This window comes from Ursus arctos, unplaced genomic scaffold (genome assembly GCF_023065955.2).
Source record: "Ursus arctos isolate Adak ecotype North America unplaced genomic scaffold, UrsArc2.0 scaffold_13, whole genome shotgun sequence".
NCBI classification, from domain to species: Eukaryota; Metazoa; Chordata; class Mammalia; order Carnivora; family Ursidae; genus Ursus; species Ursus arctos.
The window spans coordinates 25179023-25198646 of NW_026622797.1; the positions used below are offsets into that span (position 1 = coordinate 25179023).

Sequence of the window (19624 nt, forward strand, 5' to 3'; positions counted from 1 at the left end):
TGAGTAACACAGCTTGTGTTCCCTAATGTGGGTGAGCCTCACCCAATTAGTTGAAGGACTATAGAATGAAAAGCCTCAGCCTCCCTCAAGTAAGAGAGAGTTCCTCCTGCTTGATAGCCTTCAAACGGGGATGTTGGCTTTTTCCTGCCTTTGGACTTGAACTGAAACCTCAGCTCTTCCCTGGTCTTGAGCCTGCCAGCTTTTGGACTAGAACTGTACCATTGGCTCTCCTGGATATTTCCCACTTGTAAACTTGCCCTGAAGATCTTATGACTTCTTAGCCTCCATAATTATGTGAGCCAATTCCTTATAACAAATCTCTTTGTGTGTGTATATTTATATATATATATACACATACATACATGTATATGTGTATCCTATTAGTGTATATGTATACATATACATAGTATACTATATGTATATAGTATGCCATATATATGTACATAGTATACATTGTATAGTATGTATATAGTATACTATACAATGTATAGTGTATATAGTAGTATATATAGTGTATATACTAGTGTAACTTATCTTAGTGTATATATATGTATATATAATATACACATAATATAATATATATAATATACATATAATATACATAAAATATATAATATATATTATATAATAGATAATATATTTTATACATATACATATATATAATATAATATATATACATAAAATATAATATACACATATATAATATATACATATATGTATATAATATATATGTGTATATTATATTTTATATATATATCTTATTTGTTCTGGTTCTCTGGAGAACCCTGATTGGTACATGGTCTGTGAGAGTTTCCTGAAAAGACATATTTAGGGATGGGGGCAAGCAGGGCTCTGGCTTATCGAGGGCTTAGATGTCCCTGGAAATGTGTTAGGAATCTTCTTGGAAAGAAAGCCTGTACTTGGGAAAAATAAATCAGTTTGGCAGGGAGGACGGTTAAAGCAAGGGTCCTTCTCTGGTAACGTCCGAGGGGTGGCTCTGCATACCTGCAGGCCTGTCATGTTGCTGAACGAGTCTGCAGCGGTGGCAGAGGGAACATTGCCACCAGCAGCCCTCCTTGTTTGCCCTCCCCTGCACTGTGCTATCCTCTAAAGAAGTGTGATCAGAGGCTTCCAGAATATTAGGTTAATAGGGCAACAAATTACTTGTCTGCTATATAGAACTCACAGATCTATTCCTAGTAATAGTTCCCATGGGGGTGGGGGTGGCATCCCCCAGCCTTCGATCAGCCTAGAGGTGATTTTTCTATGAGCATCACATGGTTCTGAAATGACATTTTCATAGAAACCAGCTCTCTGAATGACAAGGCAATTTTCAGTGTTTTCTGAATCCTGATTATTTCACTGAACCAAGGACAGCCGGATTCTGAACATACTACTGGCAAAATTATTCTGGTTTGCTTGAAGAACTGGTTTAAAGCCCACTTTTTTTCCTTTTATGAATTGGAATCTCAACTAAGAAAAGAAGAACATGCCCTTGTTTCACCAAAAAGTGTCCTAGGCTGCAAATGAGAACATCTCTGTAGTCTGTCCCAGGACCCCACTGAGTGAGTGGCTCGGTGCAAATGGCTGCCTGTCCTCCCGCCGGAACCGTGCTACTCCCGCCAGTGACGCAGCTTCCACTCTGAGGTGCCTTAAATGTCACTCTTGTTATGACACTACAAAACACCCTTTTTTATAACAATCCATGAAAGGCAAATTCTTAGGAGAAATGACAAGTTGAAGGCTTTCCAGGTAGAATTATCAGTATTGTTTATGAATTTCCTAACCACAGGTGTCTAACTGTACAGTGAAATAATGGCATAAAATTGCAGCAATCACTTTACCTTCAGGAGTAAACTGAACGCTGCCTTTGGATCACATTTTGTTGGAATAACGTTTTCTTCAAAATCCTTGCTCCCTTTACCACATTTCTTCAGCAGAAAATCTGACAAAAACTCCAGAGGTTTGTCCTAAAAAATCCACCCCCCCCCACCAAAAGAAAAAAGAAAGAATTTCCAGTTAAAACATTCACCCGGAATACAGGTTAATACTGGTGCAGCAGAAAAGAAGACATATTTTTAGTAGCGTTTTCTTCTTTCTACCTAATTAAAAGTCTAGAAAACAAAGTATTATTCAAGTAAAGTCTGTAATTGGGACTTTGTACTTAATCTCGGTTCTCTTATTGTCACAATCCCATTAGGATGCCAAGGTCTTGTGGGGAAGGTCTCAAAATCATCAGAACCAAAATGGCCCAAAGTGGTCCACGTCAGTCTTGAGGCCAGATGAGGAACGGGGACAGGAAGGAGCCTGCTTTATCTGGGGGGACAGAAGCCTAGGAGAGTCCCTTGCAGCAGGATGACAGAACAGCCTAGGTCACCCCCACATATGGTTCCCTCTCAGGCTACAGGTTTGAGCACCAGCAAAATTACATCATACAAGAGTATTTTTAAATAGCCCGGTTGGTGGTAGTACACTGAACCTACACCAAACACGTTTAGTAATTCTTTGGTCTTTTAGAGACGGTCCAGGATCTTTCAAGACCTCGGGGTCATCCCTGTGAACATCCCTGATCATTTTATCAGCAAAGCTCCCCGGGGCCTTTACTCCCCGGGCTGCTGACGGGTAGCTAGAACAGTGAGGGGCTGGGTCTTCAGAGAAGACAAATCATGGCTAACAGCAGCTTCTCAGACTCCGCGCTGTGCACAGCTAACTCTGGAGATGCCTGCTGCTTACCCAGACAGCCAACCTGAAACCAGGGCAGACCCCTGGTGGATAAAGAGCATGTACAAAGACGATGTTAAATTCATCCACAAAGTAGAATTACTACAGTGGAAGAGAGGGGTTGAGAATCTTACAGTGGGAACTAAGACCTTATGGAGCACCAGGGATACGAGTATCATCCCTAATCCTATCCTGTTCTCAGCTTCCCCACAGCAGAGCTGCATACATAGTTCATGGTCCTAGAGCCTTGCCATTGTCTCGGGGCAGATGGGCAAACTGTCTCTCCTCACTATTTCCTGATGTGTAGACTGACTTTTCTGGGACAGTAACCAAGATGGTTTCTGAAAAAAGTGCTTCTTCACACTTCCCCCATGCCTGTCCCCAACCAAATTATTGATTTGCTTATTTCTGTTCTTTTGTGTTCTCTTTCCCTTCCTCTCTCAGCTAGCCTTTTTTGCCCTTCACCAATTTCTATCTGGTTTCATGCTTTCTCGGTTTTCCTATCATACTATTAGTTGTTTAAACTGTTGAGTAATGTTTATGTGAAACATAAAGCCACTAACATGTTGTTTAAGGAAGTCACTTCTGACTGAAATTAATCACAAGATGGAAAACAGTGCACAATGTAAATACATTTTAAATAACCCAGAAAATTTTCCTATTTGTCTATTTTTCAAAAAAGATTTTAATTATTTATTTGAGAGAGAGAGAGAGGGAGAACACAAATAGGGGGGAGGGGGAGAGGGGGAAGCAGGCTCCCGGCTGCCCATGTGGGGCTCCATCCCAGGACCCTGGGATCATGATCTGAGCTGAAGGCAGATGCTTAACCGACTGAGCCACCCAGGTGCCCCTATATTTGTCTATTTTGTGTACCTAATACATCTTGAGCCCAGAATCTCTCAGTGGCTGTTTTTACAACCAGATGTAATTTCTCGGAGGAATTGTGTCTCCTAAGGGATAAACTGGTTAAAAAAAAAAAAATCAGCACAAACTAAAAATGTACTTAAGTGTTAGGTTGTTAAAGTTTGCTTTTTTCAAAGAAACACTCACAGAATTATCTTTTGAAAGTTCCATCAATCCATCTGCCAGAGTTTGTGTAATTTCTTGGTTATTCAGAATGTTAGCCATACTCATGTTGTCAAAAGTAAATTGCCCTGTAAATATATAAGGCCATATGCCTTGTAATTAATTTATGTAAGAGATGTGATCAAGAAGAAAACAACTCATTCCTCACACTTGCTTTTTAGTGGATTAAAAAATGTGAAGCATAAAAATTAAAATTCTATTATGCCATGGGATTATCCACTATGATAAAATATAAATTGAGCAAGAGTAACTAAATGTAAAGCATATTAAAAAGTGCCCACCCTTGTAAAGCTGGTATTAAATAGAATCTATAAATTGGACAATAAGGAGAGAACATGTGAAAATAAACTTCATAAGTTTAAATTTTAGATTTCATTTCCACCAAAACTTCCTCCTCACACCCCTGTATCTTTGAGTTCAAGACTTAAATACTTGAAGTCTACAGCAAATAACATACAACCATAGTTACACAGACATCTTCTTATATTTTTTAATATTTTGAACAATGTGCATTTATATGCAAATAATTTTATTCCATCTAACTTCTCATTTCTTACAAATATCATCAAAAAATACTTCTATCCTGAAAAAAGCTAATTTTTCTGCTTTTCTCTTTGGTCCTTAAAAATCTATGAAAAAAACCAGGAGAAATAATTTCTCCCTGTTTATAGCCTTATAACCTTTTTAAAATATTGGTTGAACATCTACTAATGTGGTCAAGCAGATAGTATATAAAACCAAGAAGACAGCAACCTGTTTTGGAGGCATTTATGTAAAGCGATGTAGGACATATATTGACAAAAATATCTACATGCATACTTGTGCACTATAGCTGTTGTGTAGACAGTAATTGTGGCAACAGGATCTTAATAAGAAGCAGGACAGAGAGGGAAGAAGGAAATAAGACAGAACTAAATAATGACTTGATATCGAGGGTATTTTAGACAGATGGGAAGAGTTAAGAATAAATTGAGTAGATAGTTAAAGATGGAGGTGGTGGTCATTTACCTAGATGATAAATAAACAAAACAAACAAAAAATTTCATTTTAAAGAACGGACTGATTAAGGGGAAGATCTGGTTGATGCCGAAAAAGGCTTCCAAGACTCTCTTGTGATAGATTAGTCATGAGTAGGGAGTGCAAATGGGACGATAAGTGATGTCCAATAGGCTCAGCAGAGGACTGTGGAGCCCACCACCAAACTGAATACTTTATATAGAAAATACATAGAACAATGTAATTAATGGGTGCTGTGTCTAAGAGGAGCTTAACTTTTAGAACAAATGGTGGTGGGAAGAAGGGCAGAGCCCACTGGCTTAGCAAACACTTGGGGAGTTTTGTCTAGGTAACCCACTTACTGGCACAGGATTAGTAAGACGCTACTATTTAAAAGGAACTATCTTCAGCATTTGGAAGATGAATGTATTTGTTGTCAGTGGATAGTCATTACATTTGAAAGGAGATATGAAAAACAAAGGAAATAAGGTTTTACTGAACAGGTATAGAAGCCAACTTCTGCCTGAGCTGTTCCTAACCTTGTATTCACTCTAGAAACAGAACAACCTTCATAATGAACCTGCAACAGAAGCAGCAAGAGTTCTTACCTATTATCCTGGCACTGACATTCTTTTGCAACTCCTTGAAGAGAGGACTTAACTGTTTCCTTACTGATTTCAAGGTGTCTTCCAGAAAGTCCGTGAGACTGGCCCATGTCTGCAGCTTTGAGTCACTGAAGTAAATGGAACAGGGAGCCCTTTCCCACGGTCGTCCCAGCCATTCACTAAGAACTGACATGATTTTCTCGTTTTATTATTGCGGGCTGGAGCACAGACGAAAGAATTCTTCTTGTTTACGGTACCAAAAAACTTAGTTGTATTTACAGCAGGCTTATTCTCCTTTCTCATTAGAAGACTAAGAGAAACACCCATCGTCTGCTTTCAAAGGTAAAATTAGAAGCTCAAGAAGGACACAATGAATAATTTCAAATGCCTATCTATTCTTTGACAGATAAGGTTAACCTGTTACATTTCAAATCAAAATTAAATAGCTGCTGGGTTTGTATATCAGGAAGCAGAGTAGGCAAGAATATGTTGCTTTTTCTTTACATACTAAAATGAATATACAAGAAACCCCACTCTGCCTGGTTTCCCCACCATGCCATCCAAAGTCATCTTGGGCTAACCAGCCCTGTGGCTTCCTTACATCATTTCAAGCTGCTCTCTCTCTCTAAATATCTGTACATGACTGTAGTGGGTGCTTAAGGAAGTTCTCTCCTTGAAAGTCAATTACTGAATGCTGGGGCGTGATAATCTAATTTCCTGTCCTCAGTGGATAGATAGACTTATTTGACTCCCCTTCCCCCATTCTTATTGATAAACATGTGCAACTCTTTATAACATGATTTTCTAGAAGAAAACTAAGAAGAAGAGAGGGAAAAGGAAGATGAGCAGACGGAAGAGGAGACAGAGTAGGAGAAAAGGAAGATAGGCCACCCCATAAAGAACAGTGTTTGCACCCTGCTCCACCTTGCAAGGCTGCCGTCCTCTCTATCACGAGGCCCAATGTGCTATCTATCACTTAGTAACGTAGCTATAGAGCTAAAATTAAAAAGTGACTTTTGCTATAAAAATCTAGCAGGTCAATGTGCTTTTTTGTAGATACGTGGAATCTTTTCCCTTACAGGGTTCCAATCATTCCAGTTCTCCCCAGGCTTGAAAGTCCCTTGGCATTTGGGATTAGAGACATCATGCTTTACATGGTTTCTACATGGCCCCAAAGCCCGTGTCATAGGAGGCCAGGGAGTTTTAAAGGGGAAAAGGGTTCTCGTTACTTTAGCAGAGTGGTGTGGTTCTCCTGTCGGTCAGCCAATGTTACATTTGCATTTAATATCTGCAGCTTTAGTATCTAAATGAAACTTTGCTTTCAGGTGTATATTTTATCTTTGTTTTTCCTCTCAGATCATGCAATTGAATTGAACCTGAGCAAGTCCCTTCACCATCTCTTTATAGCTGCAATTCTTATTTCCAAATGAAACTATATTGATTCTATCTCCCTAAGAAGAATTATTGTTGGTACTTGTTATTTCTTTAGATCAACAACTATACATCTTTAATTATTTAAAATGATGTTTTCAACAGAGTTTGTGTACATGATGGTTTGAAGCAAATATTTGTAATAAATAATCCCTTTCTAAGCACATGAAAGGGCACTGGGAAGTGACCTAGTTTGGGTAGTGACAGCATTCCTTTCGAGAAGGAATGGAAGACAGTCATTGGCATGGGCCAGAACTGGTATTATTAGCTGTGCTTTGTCTTTTGGTGACCATGGAGTTGTGGATGTTCCTGGGAACTGTGGTCAGCCCCCATATACACTTACTGTGTTGGTAAGAGCCAGTTGCAATGCCAGTGGGGGCAGTAAAGAACGTGCCAGTTAGTTGAGACAGCTGAGAAAGAACTTCCATTCCTGCCTCTGCAGAGTTAAAAATATTTTCATTAGTTTACTCATAGGTTTTGCCTTGGAACAGTTACATATTGCTTAGGAGCGCTAGGCTGGCCAAGAGAGGCCACTAGGATTTCTCATCTTCAATTCAAATCCCTCATGGAACTGTCCATAAGCACTCTATAGTTCATCCCCAAGTGCTGAAGTCTAAACAATTAATGAGGACTAAACAACAGGGTGGAGGGACGGGGCAGGAAGGTTGACCTGGTGCTTATTTTCAAAGTTGGAATCCTCAGGCCAAAGACAGAGAAAAGTCTATATATATTTTCTAAAATAGTCTGACTCAAAGGAGAAGTCTCATTGTAAGAGGACAGATTTAAAACTGTTGAAACTGTTAAATACAATGGTCAAAATTTAGTATGGCATTAACTTCACTCCTTCTTCAGTGACACAGCATGAAGACTGAATTCAGCATATGGAATGAGTTATTTTGAATGAAACTAATATATGGGTTATATACTTTCATTCTTTGTGGTCTAAGAATAAACAATTACTCCAAATTGCTTGGAACAAGATGGCAGTGGCTGAAAGTTTGGGATATCTCTCATTTACTGGGGTCTAATCGTTTAATTGGAATGGATCAATGAAATTGAATAGAACCCATAGGTATACCTACATATATGTAGTCAATTGATTTCAGCAAAGATGCAAATGGAATGCACTGAGACAAGGATAGTCTTTACTAGGAATGGTGCTGGAAAAATTAGATATCCATATGTTAAAAAAACACGAAACTTGAACCCATACTTTTAAAACTGTATAAAACAAACAAATCCATGGATCAGAAATCTAAAAGTCAAAATTATAAATAATTTAGAAGAAATTCTTTATTTCTAAAATAAAGAAAATCTTGTGAACTTTAGTCAGATAGTGTTCAGATAAGACATTGAAAGTGTAACCTATAGAAGAAAAAAAACAGATAAATTTGACTTCACAAAAATTAAGAACTTCATCTCTTCAAGAGGGACTGTTCAGAGAAGGAAAACATAAGTCCCAGGGTGGGAGAAAATATTTGTAAATCACTTTTCTAGAATACATAAAGGGTTCTCAATAAGAAAACAGCCTAATTTTAAAAATGAGCAAAAGATTCGAACAGACACTGCCCCAAAGAAGACCAATGAATGGCAAATACGTGCATGAAAAGATGTTCAGCATCATCAGTCATGAGGAAAATGCAAATTAAAACCACAGTGAGATACTACTGCACACCCCCTCGCACGGCTGACAGTAAGAAGACTACGGACCCGGTCTGGGGATACTGCGCGACCAGAGTTCTCATACATTGCTAGTGAAAATGTAAAATTGCACAACCACTTCGGAAAACAGTTTAGCCAGTGTTTAAAAAGTTAACACCTATCATAGGACCCAGCCATTCCACTCCTAGGTATTTATCCAAGAGAAATAAAAGCATATGTTCACAAGTAGGTTCATTGCAGCTTCCTAGGTTAAGACCCGGGAACTGGAAAGAACTCAAGTATCTGTCAACAAGTGACTGAATAAACACATTGTGGTATATACGTACAACGCAGTAATTCCCGGCAATAAAGAAACAGCGAGCCATCGATACAAGCATCGAATGGATGAACCTAAAATAATTCTTCTGAGGGAACGAAGCCTGACAAGAATGCACATTGTATGATTCCATTTATAGAAAATTCTATAAAATACAAGCTAATACATTGTGAAGGAAAGGAAATCAGTGGTTGGTTCAGGATGGGGGTGGGGAGAAGCAGGAGGAAAAAATTGCAGAGTGGCATGAGGAAAATGTTGGGGGTGGTGAATATATTCATTATCTTGATTATTTTACGGTTTCACAGGGTATGTGAAAATTTATCCAAATGCACGCTTCAGATCTGTACAGTTTATTTTGCATCATTTATACCTTGATAGAGCTGCTTGAAATTTTTTTAGATTTTATTAGTTTTCTTATTTGAGAGACTGTGAGTGAGCAGGGGGAGGGGCAGCGGGCGAGGGAGGGAGAGAGACAATCTGCAGCGCGCTCCCCGCTGAGCAGTGGCCGCAGGAGCTGCACCTGGAAACTTGTGAGAAATGAAAATTCTCAGCCCCCTGCCAGACCTACTGAGTAAGAAGTGCTGGGATGAGACCCAGCAGTGTGTACTTGAAGAAGCCTTCCAGGGGCCTCGAATACATGGTCGCACTGGAGAACCGCGGGTATGGTCGGCGCAGAGGTGTATCGAGGTGAGTGTAGACAGGTGAGGCACAGTTTATGGTCTCTCTCGCTCTTTTTTTAGCACAGCACCTGGTACTACAGGTGTTCCTGATTTAATAGGAATGACCCGATGAAGAAGAGGGAGGGGTGAGGCTGTCGGAGAGAATTGAACGTGGGAATGTGGTCGTGAGGAGGCGAGAGGGGGTGGGATACAGAGCCCAAGGGGGCGCTTGAGCTCTGATTTGAGCAGAGCTGCTTCTTCCATCGTGACAGCAGGGAAGGCAGAGAATGAAGGTAAGAGGTGGGGGAGGTGGTGAATTTGGAGGTGGGGGGAAAATTCGCGAGTTTTCTCAGGGCAGTAAAAGGTGAGGTCAAGAGCTGAGAGGGAGGTTCTTGAAAGATCGGGGAAGGAGGAGAAGGGATGACTCAGTCATCTCAGAGGGTGGGAGGGCTTCACCGAGGGAAGGTGGTAGGGTCGCTTGTCGGTGCCGCAATCCCGTTTGATACTTACGCCGGCAGAGCCCGGTTAGGGTCATAAGAGAAGCCATGGTACTGTGCTCACCACAGCTGCCTCGGGGCAGGCTGGCAGCGAGCGAGCAGATGGTGGGGTTTAAGGAGCCCTGGAATGTAGCCCGAGGAGAGACAAGGAAGTTCAGATTCTTTGCACGAGAGTAATGATAACGATGAACCATTAGATCCAAGTTTAAGGAGGAAGGAACCCAGGACGAAGGCAGGGTGACAGAGGGTGACAAAATGGGAGTGTGTGCATTGGAGGTCTTGAGGCAAACAGCTGACAGAGTAGGGATATTTGAAACATGGGTGTTTGGAACATTTGGTACATGTTTTGGAAGTGGTACTCAGAAAAATGCTGGAGATCAAGCTTTCAGAGGCCGTACAGCTACCGGGGATGACAAGCTCTTGGAGTGATGCCTGAGGTGGCAGTAAAGAGAGTTTTGGACTAAAAAGCTGGGGGGGCGCCTGGGTGGCACAGCGGTTAAGCGTCTGCCTTCGGCTCAGGGCGTGATCCCGGCGTTATGGGATCGAGACCCACATCAGGCTCCTCCGCTAGGAGCCTGCTTCTTCCTCTCCCACTCCTCCTGCTTGTGTTCCCTCTCTCGCTGGCTGTCTCTGTCGAATAAATAAATAAGATCTTAAAAAAAAAAAAAAAGCTGGGGCCTTTCATCTAAACCAGGGTCTTGATGGCTCATCCGGGTGGAAATTACATTTGATGAGGATTTTGGGGATGATTTGGGGGCCAAAATCGTGGTGAGAAAACTGTCGAGTGCCATCAAGTTTCACTTGAGACAATTTTTATGTCACCAAATCTATTGCTCTTCTCCCCTTTAACCCTTATTCTTGATTCCTTCCAATGCCTTACTTTCCCAAATCCTTTCTTTTTCTTCTACTCCAGTTAAAAAATTTGCTTTGCAGGGCATCTGGCTGGCTCAGTTGGTAGAGCATAAGACTCTTGATCTCAGGGCTGTAAGTTTGAGGGTGTAGACATTACTTTTTAAAAAATTGCTTTGTTCTCATTGCAAAAGTAATACTAGTTCATTACAGAAAATAGGGACAAATAGGAGATAAAAGAAAAGGAAAAAAATAGAAAGAAAAGTCACTTATCCAACTGTTCTTAACACCTTGGTATACATCCTTCCAAATCCTCTTCTATACATGCTGCCCTCCCCACACACATGCACAGGTGTTAAACAAAGGAATCACACCACCCATATTCTGATTTCAGAAGTAGGAAATCCAAAAAACACATCTGGAGATAGATGCTGTTAATAATCGTGTTACATTTCCTCCTAGATTTTTCTATGCACATTTTCTATAGTTAAGATTACATAATTGTCATAACTGTGTAAAAAAATTTTTTTACGATATTTTGTAATTCATGTTCTTTTAAACCCCTTCCCACCCTTTTGTTTTTCCCTTTCCCCTGGTTGAAGCATGCCAGAGGCATACTTGGCATGTATGAATAGTTCAGTGAAATCCGAGGATTAGAATGAACTTTAAAACTCACAGTTCCCTAAGGAATAGGAATAAGAAACTGTTTGAGAAAATTTAATTTTATACTCCCTCTGCCTTGCTCTGCTTGGCATTAGAAGAAAAAAAAAAGCCCATGAATGTAGAGCTGTTACTTAACAGATGTCAAAAAAGTGAGTTTGTCTTAATGTTTCTAGAGTTTCTCTTTAGGTACCGAAATCAACTTTTAATTATAATGACTGATCCTAGACAGATGGGCACTTAAAATTATATCAGTAACCTCCGGAATCAGCAACCAGTCTCCTCTTTACCAAGCACTTTGCCTGTTTTTAATATTCAAATCTTATTTAAGTATTTATATTATTTATTTTTATTGTAAGTATTTTTATAAGTATATTTATTATAAGTATTTACATTACTTTGTACAAGTCCTGTAAGGTAAAGTACCATTATTCTAACTTTCATGTGAGGAAACAGAGGTCCACAAACTTGCCTAAGGCCACACAGCTAAAGTGGCATGAGTGGGATTCAAGCCCAAGGTCCTTGGTCACCAAGTTCATGCTCACTCCTTCCAGGTCATAGCGGGGAGGCTTTTCTCAGACCAATTGATTATGGTTTCAGGCATTTTCCCCTGTTTAATAGTGGCTGGTTTTACTGTGTTTTCCAGAAGAGCTACAAATAATATCCCTGGTTGGCTAGTGTCACTAGTGAACTTATTCTGCAGGGACAGGTTACTCGGACCACTAACCCCAGCTTTTTTCCCCCTAAATACCTGAGTATGTGAGGTGTAAGAGGAAAAGAAAGAGTAAAATGTGACTGAATCATTTCTAAAATTTACAAAATATCACTGAGCACTGCCTTTCAAAACTGACCTGATGCTCCAAGCGGTACAAAGAGGTCCACGTGACCCCCTTCTTCTTCAGGGGCTACATAGCTTCCTAGTTTCTCCCAGAAGTCTCTCACTTCAGGCCTCAATAAATTTTTAATACCGATTTTATAACCTGAGGAAAAACTCAAAATGTCATATTAGTTTGTAACATTATCACGAACAGAAACTCTTCGCACTCTGTGAAAATGCAACCATAATCCAAAAAGCTAGTGTCTACACAAAAGACTCCAATCTGGAGGATGCCCCTGCTCCAGTGCTCCACCATATTAGGGCCACAAAAGGACTCCAACATGGCCGCACTCTCCTGGACGTTCTGGATTTATTGGACACTGTGCACTTAGATTTAGGACCTTGTCTCTCTGCCTCCACTGGGCAGCTGTGTGCATTACTAGGCTCACAGCAGGGTTCGGGGTAGATGGCCAGTCACGTCCTGGGATTTTTGCCACCAAGTTACAAAGTAAAGCTGTCAATCAAAAAATAGGTCATTCAGAACAGAAGGCTCCTGGAAGATGGTAAACATCACTAAAACTCTCACTTCCTGGGAATTCTGTTTGATGATTCAATGAATCTGCATGTGTCTAGACCCATTTCTGAAGGAGTCCTGGAGACTCTGAATTCTTAAATCCCAGTATAGAAATGAAAAGAAAGTCAGGCAAGAATCCCAACATTTCACTTCTTTCTATTGAGAAGTCTAGATACAGAATGGAAGTATCTAGATACTTGATACTTCAGATGACTGGAGTAAGAGATTTCATTTTGTTGTTGGTTTTAAGGCAAAAGTTCTTGAGGAAACACCACAATTATATAGAGGGAAATTTTAGTTCTCAGGTATTTTGTTATGTTACTATTGATTTTTTATTTTATTTTTTTTAAAGATTTTATTTATTTATTTGACACAGAGACAGTCAGTGAGAGAGACAGCCAGTGAGAGAGAGACAAGCAGGGGGAGTGGGAGAGGAAGAAGCAGGCTCCCAGCAGAGGAGCCTGATGTGGGGCTCGATCCCAGAATGCCAGGATCACGCCCTGAGCCGAAGGCAGACGCTTAACGACTGCGCCACCCAGGCGCCCCACTATTGATTTTTTAAAAAAGAAAACAAGGTGGGGCACCTGGGTGGCTCAGTCAGTTAAGCATTTGACTCTTGATTTCCGTTCAGATCATGATCTCAGTGTCATGAGATCAAGCCTTGCGTCTGGCTCCATGATGGGTGTGGAGCCTCCTTAAGATTCTCTCTCTCTCTTCCTCTCCCCTTCCTCTCTCTCTCTCTCTCTCCCTCTCAAATAAATAAATAAGAAAAAAGGAAAAGGCAGAATTTGGAAATTTTTCTCATCTGCAGAACAAAAAGTCTGAGATGTTAGAAAACTGTAACAGTTCCTTCTACTCTATAAGAGGTAAACCAACTACACCACAGTATAAATTTGCAATCAGTAGCTTTCCATCATTTAGAGAAAAGCTTACCATGTAATTAATCATAAATATAAACCTCCACTAGTAGCTGTGCTTTACTTTTGGGGATATATAAAATTAGATGTGGAATACAACTTATTCCAGGCATAGGTAAACTAAACAAGAAAAGACAAAAATAAGGTAAAGATAAATCAAAAGTAGTGCATTTTTGTTAATAAAATTTACAAAAACTATTCCAAGCATGCTGAGTTTTAGCTGTTAGCAAGCCTTCTTGCTCAACTCTAGACCCCAGCAGTTAAAACCAGAAATAGACAAGACTGCTTAACTCATGCTTCAACTAAAATCCATTATGTGTATTTCTTATTGCACTTTCTTGAGGCATTGATGAGAAGTTTTGCAAAGACTGAAACATTCCAGTCAGACCAGAAGAGCCCTGATAGCAATGGCCTAGAAGACCACACACCACTTGTCCCCTTCCCTGCCTGTGATCCTGGGCTGAGCACGTTCTGACCCCCACTCATGAGCATGTGCTCCCTGCCTGCTCCCTTGCACGTACCCCCCTCAACTTGTCTCTATAAAACTCCAGTGTCCATCTTGCAGGTGGAGAGGTTGGTTGTTAAGGCTTGAGCCTACCACCTCCCCTGCTACTGGCACCCAGAACAAACTTCTTCCTTTCTTTTTTTCCAAACCCTTGTCTCTTGAGTGATCGGTTTCTCTTGCCATGAGTTTATCCGAGTTTGTTCGGCAACAGTGTTGACAAACCCAGCCGGGAGCTAAGCCTTCCAATTGTACAGGATTCCCCCAGATGGAGCAGTTGGCCCCGGCAGAGCACCGGCTTCCCTGCTCATTTCTTGTGTTAGCAGCTGGGACTGATCACTGGGTAACATAGACACAGAGGTAGTAGTTTGATGGGTGATTCAAGTACCCACTGTGCCATTTAGGAGTTCCCTGCCAGCTGGATCCTTGGCCATCTCATTCCCTTTCTTCCCTCATCTCACAAAGAAGGAAGATTTCACACTAGTAAATCTTAAAACCATTCTATTTTAGGTATAACAAGGAAAGATGTAAGTTATAAGGAAAAATGGAAGCTGAAACTTTAATTCTAAAACATTCATCATCTCCTTCCCTCCAAGAAAGATAACCATTGACATTTTTAAAAGATGACCCATAATAAGTTAATGATATCAGCCAATCCTTTCCTTTGTGGTATAAGCCATTTGGAAGTCAATGAATGCTGTGCATGCACACCAATTTATTGATCTTGGGGTTTGCTGCTATTACAACTGCTACACTTTCATCAAACTTAAAAACTTTTGTGAATGAAAGAACATACAGAGTAAAAGGCAACATACAGAATGGGGAAAATACTTGCAAATTATATATCTGATTAGAGATTAATATTTAGACTATATAAAGAATGTCTACAACTCAATAAAGAATATCAAGTAAACCCATCAGAAAATGGGCAAAGGACTTCGATATATATAAAGAAGATATCCAAATAGCCAATAAGCATATGAAAAAGTGCTCAACAACACTAATCAGTAGACAAATGCAAATCAAAGCCATAATGAATATCAGCTTAAACCCATTAACATAGTTACTATCAACTAAAAACAAACAAAAACACAGAAAATAACAAATGTTGGTGAGGATGTGAAGAAATTGGAGCCCTTGTCCCCTGTTGGTAGGAGCATAAAATGGTGCAGCCACTATGGAAAAATGTATAGGGATTCCTCCAAAAATTAAAAATAAAATTACCATGTGATTCTGCTATCCCACGTATGGATATATATCCAAAGGGATTTAAAGTAGAATCTCAAAGAGCTATCTGCACATTCACGTTCATAACTGTGCTATTCACAATAGCCAAGGTGTGAAAGCAACCTAAATGGCCATCAGCAAATGAATGGATAAACAAAATGTGGTCTATATATACAATGGAGTTATTATCCAGCCTTAAAAAGTGAAGGAAATCCTATCATAAGCTACAACATGGATGAAACTTGATGACATTATGTTAAGTGAAATAAGCCAGTCACAAAGTTAAATACTGTATGATTTCACTTATATAAAGTATGTAAAGTAGTCAAATTCATAGGAACAGAAAGTAGAATGGTAGTTCTTAGGGGCTGGAATAAGGGAAAAGGGAAGTTCTTCTTTAATGGTGTAATGGTTAATTTTACATGTCAATGTGACTGGGCCATGGCTGCTCAGATATTTGGACAAACATAATTTTGGATGTCTGTGAGAGTGTTTGGGAATAAGATTAATGTTTGAATAGGCAGACTGAATAAAGCAGTTTACGCTTCCCAGTATGGGTGGGCCTCATCCAATCAGTTGAAGGCCTGAATAGAACAAAAAGGCTGACCCTCCCTTGAATAAGAGGGAACTCCTCCTGTAAGACTGCTTTGAGCTGGGATATCAACTCTGTTAGCAAACTGAAACTTAAATAGTGCTCTGAAGGTCATACTTGTGGACAAACACTGCATTGTTGCAAAGTTCGTTGTTATTTCCAATCTCCAGGCTTACCTTGGAGTAAATTGATTTCTTGGCTGTCTCCATCACTAAATATCCCCATACTCTGTACCCTCTGCCCGTCCAGAGCTTTTTCTATGAGATAAAGCAGGCTCTCCAAAGTTAAGCCGCCATGTTCGTACACCACAGAAATGATACCTGCCTTAATGCTGTCCACCACCATCTAGAAAATGAAACCGAAGCCCATTATATTAGAATCTTTATTAATAAAATAAATACAATGGGTATGTAATCTCTGTGATTTTTAAACAGTTTTTCCAGAAATTATAGAAAGGACGATAAGCTTTATTATTCATTGGTTTCTTTTTCAATGATTTTATTTCTTTTCTAATTATGAGGAGAAAATTAAGTACACTTGTAACTCCAGCACTCAGAGATAAATACTACTGACAAGTTAAACCATTTTCTTCCAGCCTTTTTATCTTTGTACATACCCATGAAGAGATGTGTATGTAACTCTTAAAAAAAATCAAATTGACATCATATGATTTTGCAATGGACTTTCAAAATAGATTTAAAGTTTTCCTCTTAATCATGAATTTTTGAATTATCAATATTGATTTATTAAATATTTGCCATTTAAATAAATATGAAAACCACTGTGCTTTGAATTCCGCAACCAAATAAACTTTTCATTGTGATGAAGTTAATTCATTAGCAGCAGACAGGTTGGAAAATCATTAAAGTCAATGATTTTTTCTTTCTCCCAAACCCCATGTCACTTTCTGAAGCTCACAGTTCAAACTGAGCAGAGGACTACCCCATGGTTATGTCCTACTTTTTGCCTAAACAACCATCACATTCATAATAAGATAAGTAATCATGGCATAGACTTATGTAAAGAAGACAAATAGGAGAATGGACTTACTTTGAACTAGATTTTTTACCCATACTCTGTCACTGGTTATCCTTTGTGCCCAGCCTGATGCCTATTATTAAACATTAGGGAAACTATCTGGGGCCCACATGGAGATCAAAGCTCTGACCTTGCTTTCATGTGGACCCAGGGAGCTGGCTGGTGTAAATGATCAGTCAATTTCTAGGTGCCCAGAAAGATACTGATTTCATATCTTGAAAGCAGCCATTTTGTTACAAATAGGAATTTTTGAAAACTTTCTAAGTAGGCCAATGAATGTAACCTACTGAATGTCATCCCTTACACACATCCCTCTTTGTGTCTCATATACACATATATCCATATGTATATGTGCATATCATATATACATATGTGTGTCATATATACATATGTACACACACATCTATAAAAATACATGCTTCCTATGTCTTCTTTGTGCTTCCTTTATTTTTCTTATTACTCATATTAAAATTAAAATGTATAACTTCATTATAGAAAGAACATAATTTAATGGCACCCTCCTTGAATAGACCACAAAATTGGATTTCTGACATTTTTCTTTTGAGAAATGATGGTTATATGATAGTATTTAATTCCTTGGGTATTGCAAAGAAGTTTTAAAATAATCCTTAATCACCTTGCTCTTTTTTGGGATAAGTGCAACAAAGTCAGTTCAATAAGAATTCATTGAACACTTAACTAAATGCAAGGTAGTTTTGGCCTTTAATGCTTTTTTTTAAAGCAATTTTGATTTATGGTTATCTTTATTGCTTTTGATTTTTAAAAGTGCTCTGGGTCTGTAAATTTCCACTTAGACCATTTTCCTTTTAGAAGAGGAATCATTTTCATACACATGGTGGCCAAAAGATTGCTATACATCCTCTTGTGTAGATGAAAAAAAAAAAAAACCCAATTTAGAAAAAGGCAGGCCTCCTAACATACTCTGTACCTCGAATGCAGGAATCCGAGATGATATTAATAAGAAGTGGGGCTGGGAAGCATATGAAGAGCTGTCATCATATTTATGAACTCCATGCCAAGCTTTCTTCAATAATAAAGGGTAGGAATGGCTTCCAGAAACATTGCTTCTATAGGGAAGAGAAGGGAATACATGAAACTTAAATTTTCTATTAATTGGATTTTGATAACTGAGCACCAACATGTTGTCTGAGCATCAGTTATACTGAACGAGGCACGTGGCCTTAGGACCTCAGTCTCTCCCTGCAATTTTTGGGGACAGCAGCAAATGGGGCTCCTGGTTGGGGTGAGGCCAGAGCTGGCCTCTGGGCCTCTCCTCCTCCATCCGCGGGATACTGGAAAGGTCTCCTGGAATTATTTAGCTTTTGTTGAGCACTTAAAATGAATGTAGCAACATACTTGGGGTTCAAAATGACATTTAAAAAGGAACAGCTGAGAGATTTAAAATTTCCTAGATCATCTAGTCCTCACAGCTTTCTAAATAATGTCTCTATTCTTTTGCCCTTACCCCCCACTCCCATTTGGATACACTTACTCCGTAAAAAAAAAAAAAAAAAAAATTCTGAAAAAAATGTTACTTTTGCTCAATAGCTTTGCGCAGAAAATGAACTACATCACAGCCTCTTTGCAGGGCCGAGAATATTTGAAATTTGAATGTTAGAGATTTTCCTCTGAAAACATGTCAAAGACTACTGCTCTTGAAGATTAAAGAGTTAATTCTATTGCCATCTCATAGGATATGAGCCAGATAATTACACAAGCTCCCTGCGTGTTAGCTAAATTATTCTAGAATGAATTCTTGGTATCATGGGATGGTCTTGAGCCTTCAGGACATGGAGGTTTGCTTACCGCTTGGGCAAAGCTTCTAAGGATGCCAAAACAAGCTGTTTCTCCAAAGCTTCCTGTAATCCCACTCGATCCCTCAGAGCCTGGGAGAGACGTGGCTGGCATTTGGATTTTAACGATCCAGAGCAGCATGTTCCGCTCACCCAAGGGGGTCGAACTTTGAATAACTCCTCTGAAAAACAAACAGCAGCAGTCTCCATTGTTTACTTCATGCTTCTCTCAGCCAAGTCTACATAGATAAAGGCATCAAAAATAATGCTGTACCAGGGCACCATTCCAAATGGCAATAATTATAGCCCTTTTCACAGACTCTGGATTTCTTATCCTCTCAGGGCTGTGGCTGGAAGTTACCAGTCATGTCAGGCCAAGAAACAAAGCTCAGAGAACGAGCACCTCTTTTCTTGTGGAAACCAGTTAATCGATTTATAGGCTTCACATCCATGTCTGCCCTGCTTCTTGGCTTCAAGTGATCTCCCATTTGTCGCGATCTCACAGAGGGTGAGTCAGGGGAAAAAGAGATGGCAGGACTCAAAGCACTTTCGTTGTTCACTGTCGTGCACTGTGCAGATCAGAAGGTTCGCTGAGAGAGGCTCTTATCCCTCCTCCCTTCCCACTTTTCTTTTGATGCCCTTCTTCCTGCTTCCATTCCCA

At 39.7% G+C, this 19624-nt stretch overlaps 1 protein-coding gene across 1 annotated transcript in view; it reads right to left on the reverse strand.

Annotated features, from left to right (window-relative positions):
- Positions 1-19624, reverse strand: part of ECT2L (epithelial cell transforming 2 like) — a 74838-nt gene that overhangs the window by 21767 nt on the left and 33447 nt on the right. Inside the window, exons 6-13 of the mRNA XM_057311011.1 lie at positions 18977-19145; positions 18099-18237; positions 16288-16456; positions 12334-12462; positions 7183-7275; positions 5412-5594; positions 3772-3875; positions 1845-1970 (exon numbers count right to left, since the gene is read on the reverse strand). Coding sequence (XP_057166994.1) covers positions 1845-1970; positions 3772-3875; positions 5412-5594; positions 7183-7275; positions 12334-12462; positions 16288-16456; positions 18099-18237; positions 18977-19145 — 1112 coding nt within the window. The remainder of the gene's footprint in view (positions 1-1844; positions 1971-3771; positions 3876-5411; positions 5595-7182; positions 7276-12333; positions 12463-16287; positions 16457-18098; positions 18238-18976; positions 19146-19624) is intronic.